This window comes from Acanthisitta chloris, unplaced genomic scaffold, assembly GCF_000695815.1.
Source record: "Acanthisitta chloris isolate BGI_N310 unplaced genomic scaffold, ASM69581v1 scaffold31808, whole genome shotgun sequence".
Classification (NCBI taxonomy): Eukaryota; Metazoa; Chordata; class Aves; order Passeriformes; family Acanthisittidae; genus Acanthisitta; species Acanthisitta chloris.
The window spans coordinates 1-5,916 of NW_008689161.1; the positions used below are offsets into that span (position 1 = coordinate 1).

The 5,916-nt window shown below is 45.2% G+C and overlaps 1 protein-coding gene across 1 annotated transcript in view; it reads left to right on the top strand.

Moving 5' to 3' along the window:
- Positions 1-2,430: 2,430 nt before the first annotated feature.
- ZDHHC1 (zinc finger, DHHC-type containing 1) overlaps positions 2,431-5,916 on the top strand; it is a 15,965-nt gene continuing 12,479 nt past the window's right edge. The window contains exons 1-3 of the mRNA XM_009081324.1: positions 2,431-2,649; positions 4,652-4,827; positions 5,432-5,533. Coding sequence (XP_009079572.1) covers positions 2,431-2,649; positions 4,652-4,827; positions 5,432-5,533 — 497 coding nt within the window. The remainder of the gene's footprint in view (positions 2,650-4,651; positions 4,828-5,431; positions 5,534-5,916) is intronic.

Consider the following 5,916-nt stretch of genomic DNA (forward strand, 5'->3'; position numbering starts at 1 on the left):
AGAGAGGCTGTGGGGCAACCCGAGCATCCCGGTGCTTCGCTGTCTGTTTAGTGAGTTGGCCCTGAGAGGGTATGAATGGCTTGGTTTTTTTATGTGCAGTGTTTTCTAGAGCTGGGTGGAAAGGAGTGCTGGGCATAACCACTGCGTAGGGTATCCCGCTGGGAAGGGGAGATGGAGTGCCGGGACCAGAGGCAAAGGCTGCAGATAGCAGAGTTAGGTTAAGGCATTAGGGTGACATTGTTTACTCTGAGGGTGGTGAGGCACTGGTACAGGTTGCCCAGAGAATCTGTGGCTGCCCCATCCCTGGAAGTGTTCCAGGCCAGGTTGGATGGGGCTTGGAGCAAACTGGGCGAGCAGAAAAAATGTGGCGGGGCGTGGAATGAGATGTTCTTAGAAGCCCCTTCCAACGCAAACCAGTCTGTGATTCTATGCTGTATCCTTGAGTCTCTTCACACAGAGCTCTGTTTCTCCATCAGCTACAGGAGAAGCCTTTGAATTGTAAGGGAAGGACGAGAGGAGCTTCGCTGCTGGAATGGAACAGGCAAAGCCTTACATGTGGCTTTCTTCCTTTCAGAGAGCCTGTTACAGCCAGGTACCACTGTGGGATGCTGCAGCCATAGAGATAGTTCAGCCAGGAAGCAGCTTCAGCTGCAGTAAAGAACCTTGTCAAATTGTACCAAAGCATTAAATAATATAATGTTAAAACCCATCTGGTATTACAAAACAGCAAAATCTTGCAGCAGAACCTTCTCCTTTCCTTTCCAGGGTCCATGTGGGCCTGTTTTCCTGAGCAGGGTCTGATCAGGAGAAACCTGGGAATTTCTTCAAGCGGTCTGAGTGGTTCTGTGACAGGTAGCTCACAGGGGTGCACAAGAAAATTTGCAGCAACCTAATGATAAGAGGATGACATGATTGGAAACTGCTTCTCATCAGTGATGAGCCGGTTGCCATGTAGCAATTTAAACTATGAATGCAGGCAGATGCTGCTAATTACCTCAGGGCTGCTTGTTGATGAGACTGTGCTGATGAGTATAAATTATATTCCTTTCTATTCTTACCCACTGCTCCTCTACCAGCTGACCCCAAAAGACATGTCCAGCTCTTTGCCTGAGACTGGAGCAGAACCACTGGCATACCAAGGCTGAAATCATGCTGCTCACTCTCTCAGCACGTTGCCGTGTTTGCTCTCTTCCAACCCTGTGGCATTTGTCTTGCTCTGGAACCATTACCAAAAATACCACGGGTGAGCCAGAGACCTCCTCCTTTTCTCTCAGCACGCTCCTCTGCAAGTTAATCAGACTAATTGGAGTTGCTTATCATCTTACATGCTGATTTCATGTCCTCTTTAGTTACTAAGGCAGGATGAGAGTGGTACAGAGGTACTTTGAGTCAGCTCAGGTCCAGCAGAGCCAGTTTTGCAATGCTGCCCCTGTCCTGTTGCCTGATTTGTTCTCCTGGTGTCTGTTGCACCCAAGATATCCAGGAAGCATAACAGCCCAACTCTCTGTTGTTAGAAACTCCTCCTGGCTCTGTGGCAAGTAAAGAACAACTAATAACCCTACACAAACTGAACAAAGGAGAAATCATTCCTGAGCTTGGAGCTGTTGTGCAAACAGGAATTGTAAACATCTGGAACTCCAGGTTATGGTTCATAAACTCATCTTTGCAGTTAAGTCTTGCTTTCTCCTGCCAGGAGTCCTGACATCGTAGGACAGCTGGATAATCAAGCTGATTCCTACCTGGATGTCCTGTTCCTCTAGCAACAGTCTGCTTTATACTTATGCTGTGGAGTAGCCCCTGCTTCTTTCCCCCTTTTTGTCATTATGACATCAGTTCAGTGTTTCAGTTTCTAGTTTTTCCATGTCCTTTATTCCTGATATAGGTGTCTCTGTTTCCTTGAATGCTGTGTAGTGCTAAATTGTGGCTCCAGACCACATGCTCCTGTGGGGCCATGGGCTCTCACAACACCTGTCTGTACTACCTGTCAGGAGAACATGGCACCTCTGAGACAGGTGAAGGCATTTGCTCTGCCATAATTTGGAACACTGTTCTGGCAGGAACACATCCCCAGACCACAGTGTTTCATATTGCCTCTCTGGACTGACACCAAAGTACCCTTTTTGCTCTTTTTTACCCAATTTAAGTCTGGAGCCATTCATAGACTCAAAACCTGCAAGTTTCCCTTAGGTGAAAGCTTGGGGTATGGTTGTTTCACACAGGCATCAGTGCTTGCTTTGAGAGTGTGTAACTGTTTGTACTCTTTTGTTACTATTGACCACAAATCTCCTGTGCAGAGAGAATTCTTCAGATGTGTCATCATTTTAAGCTCTCCAACTTTCTGTCCACCTTGAAGCACATCTCCAGCCCCAGGGCTCAGTCACAATATTTTTGTATCACATTTTCTTTGTTTTCCATATTTGATTTCTGTAGATGAATATCTGCAACAAACCTTCTAATAAGATAACTCCAGAGAATTTGAGTGAAGCTGTTCCTGAGGTGCAGGTCCAACGTGCTCGAAGAAATGGCTGGAGCTGGCCTCTGCACCTCTTCCAGATTATTGCCTGGCTGCTGTACCTCTTCTTTGCACTGGTTGGCTTTGGAATCCTGGTTCCTCTCCTGCCCCGCCACTGGCTGCCTGCTGGCTATATTGTATCCTTTGATCAAAGGAGAGCATGGATTGTAATAAATTATCAGTGGGTTTGGGAACAGTGGTTGTTAGGTAGCAAAGAAAGCATAAGAGAAAGCAGCTGAATCAGAATTGTTTTCTAAACTTTAACCCTCATCTTGATCTCCTGACTATAAAACCAGTTGTTGTCACTGACATTCTGCTTGTCTCCTGCTTCACTCTCTGTTAAGGCTACTACTTCGCCTCCAAGGCTTTTCTGCTGTCTACTTCTGCTTATGTGTCTCCTTTGCTTTATCCAAGTGTGCTGCAGTGTTTGAGGGAAGTTGTGCTGCAAAAACCCCTCCTAAAATATCCTTGCTGGTGGTGGGAAGCCCCAGCTCCCTGTGCTGACTGGATGAGCTATGAAAGGCAGCTTTACATGCTCATGGTTGTATGGTGGGTTGCTTGTGATGGCTGAGGGCAGATGTTCTCCCTGGGCTCTCTCCTGTCTTCGGTAGAAAATCTGTGAGTGAAAGACAAGGTGGTATGAGGTGAACCTTGGTGATCTGTTGTGGAGCAGTCTTGAGCAGCAGTTTAATACATGTCTAACGAAGATGGTGAAGAGCCTAGAGGAGAAGCCATATGAGGAGCAGCTGAGGTCACTTGGCTTGTTCAGCTGGAGAAGAGAGGACTGAGGGCAGAGCTCATTGCAGGCTGCAGCTTCCTCATGAGGGGCAGTGGAGGGGGTTGCACTGATCTGTGCTCTCTGGTGACAGGACCCAAAGGGAATGACATGGAACTCTGTCAAGGGAGCTTGAGGCTGGATATTACCAACAGTTTCTTCACCCAGAGGGTGGTTGGGCACTGGAACAGACTCCCCAGGGCAGTGGTCACAGCCCCAAGCCTGACAGAGCTCAGCAAGCATTTGGACAATGCTCTCAGGCATATGGTGTGATTCTTGGGGTTGTCCTGTGCAGGGCTGGGAGCTGAACTGAATGATCCTTGTGGATCCTTTCCAACTCAGGATGTTCTATGATTCTACCAGCCCTCTAAATGTGTGCATCTGATTTATGTATGTCTATGAGTCTTTGATATGTTTGGGATGATTTTGCTTATCATTGTTTTAGTTACACCTGTGTGATTTAAGCATTAATGTAATTAGCTCACAGTGTTCTTATGTCTACTTATCTTACCTAAATCCTTGGTATTATCACAGTTCAAACCTTGTGAATTTGACTACCAAATATCTGCATAGTGCAATCTAAAGTCACTCTAATTCAACAGATTAATGTATCCCAAAGTTTTACTTCCAGTTAATAAAGCACTAATGTCTCTTTTGTGTCAAAAGCAAATCCCTTCCTATTCTGCTACACCAGCCATCAGAGCTCCAGTCAGCTGGACCTCTCAAAGACCTCCTGTTTTTTCCTTACTACACTGCTCTGTTTTCCACAGGCCTTGGTATGATCAATGATGTGCACATCTGGTGTATAGCAAATAAACCAGAAGGTTAATTTTTGTGCACATGGTGATTTGGCTGCAGTATATTGAGAAGCAAACCCTCAAGCACAGGGGTGCTCCTTGGGATTCTGCCTGAGGAAAAGGAAAGCAAGGTGATCAGAACTAGTTCCTTGATGTGGCTTTTCTTTCTTGGAAGTTTGGTCCTGTGAAGGGGCATGTGCACAGCCTTAACCACTTTCCTTTCCAAGGAGTCTGTATGGACTAAGAAACATGGACCTATGTCAGCAGTCTGTATGTGGGTCAGATTATGGTAAGTAAAGGTAACTTCTAAAAACTCCTGTGCTAGGAAGGGCGTTTCTGTGAGACAGAGTAGTACCTAATAAGGAAGGTTGTTCCTATAGATTTAGTTGTCTTTTTCCAGAGGATATTTATTACAGCACAAACATCTCTGTTAATAAAGCTCAGATTAATGTGCTGCAATCAGTTATGTAGTGATTTCTAATTCTAAGCCGTATATTTCTCATCTGTGTGGGCTTTGTGTATTAAGGATTAAAAGACACACAGTAAATCCTTAACTGTGTACTTCAGTGTCCAGGAGTGTGTTTTATCTACCATTTAGTTGTTCATCTTACTGCAGTCTCCATTGATCCTGCGGATGCAAATGTGAGAGAAAAAAACTATCTAGGGCCTCTGGCCACCTTCAATCGTAACCAGCATGCACATGTCATTGAAAACCATCATTGCCATGTCTGTGACGTAGATGTGTAAGTATCTTCTCTCTTCTTTCTACTACTCTGTCTTCTACACCATTACATGTCACTGTAAGTCTTTAATGTTTGACTCTAAGACTGAAATTGAGCCCCTGAAGTGCGAGTTAAGCTTTCTCCTGTGGCAGGGCTCAGGTGTTGGGTAGGGGCCTGCTGTCAGTTGTGCACAGGGTTCTGTGTTTCATTCAACTGCTCACACGTTGTGTGGAGAGTGCTGTGGTGTTCTGTGTTACCTGGGTGTTGGTGTTTGACCTAACAGCATGTAACCTGTATGTGTGTGCTTATATCTGCCTTGTGGTAATTTGGTAGCAGAAGATGCTTGGAGAACAGGCATTAAGATCAGGCTTTGTAGAACTGCTGAAGGGATTGAATAAGAAATCAGCAATCTCCAAATTAGAAATCACGTGGTGCATTGAAAGGTGAATCTGGTAGTGTGTGGGATTGTGGTCCAGCAAAGTCTGGGAGTTGAAATACTTCTAATGCAGAAGGTTTTCTCACTATTATCAGGATCTCTGCTGCTCTGTCCCCTTGTGTTTGTATCACTGGAAAGTCATGGCAATTAGCTGGTGCTGCCACACTAATGCCACTCTTTCTTTGTCAGGAGTGCCAAATCAAAGCACTGTGGAACTTGCAACAAGTGTGTGTGTGGCTTTGATCATCACTGCAAATGGCTCAACAATTGTGTGGGAGAGAGGAATTACTGGTAAGAGCCTGGCGTTGTGACAGGAACACAATACTGTGGCTCCTCTTTCCAAGGTTCTCCTGCATCTCAGCCCAGTCTGCACTCAGCCACACAGAACCACTTTTCTTTCAGCCCCTGGCTGAATAAAATCAGTCACATGTAAACTAGGTGGAAAATACAAGCATGATTATGACATTTAAATGACCATGGATGAAATTCCTACACTTAGAATTTTGTTGTTGAACATAAAGTCAAAACAGAGAACATAGTCTTATTATTTGGTATTAGGAAAAGCTTATGGGATGTCAGTTGGGTATCCTTAGTGCTTCTGAGAGCTGGAGTGGGAATAGAACCATGATCATGCTGTTCCTATCTGAAACAACCTGCATTCTTTTTGTGTGCTT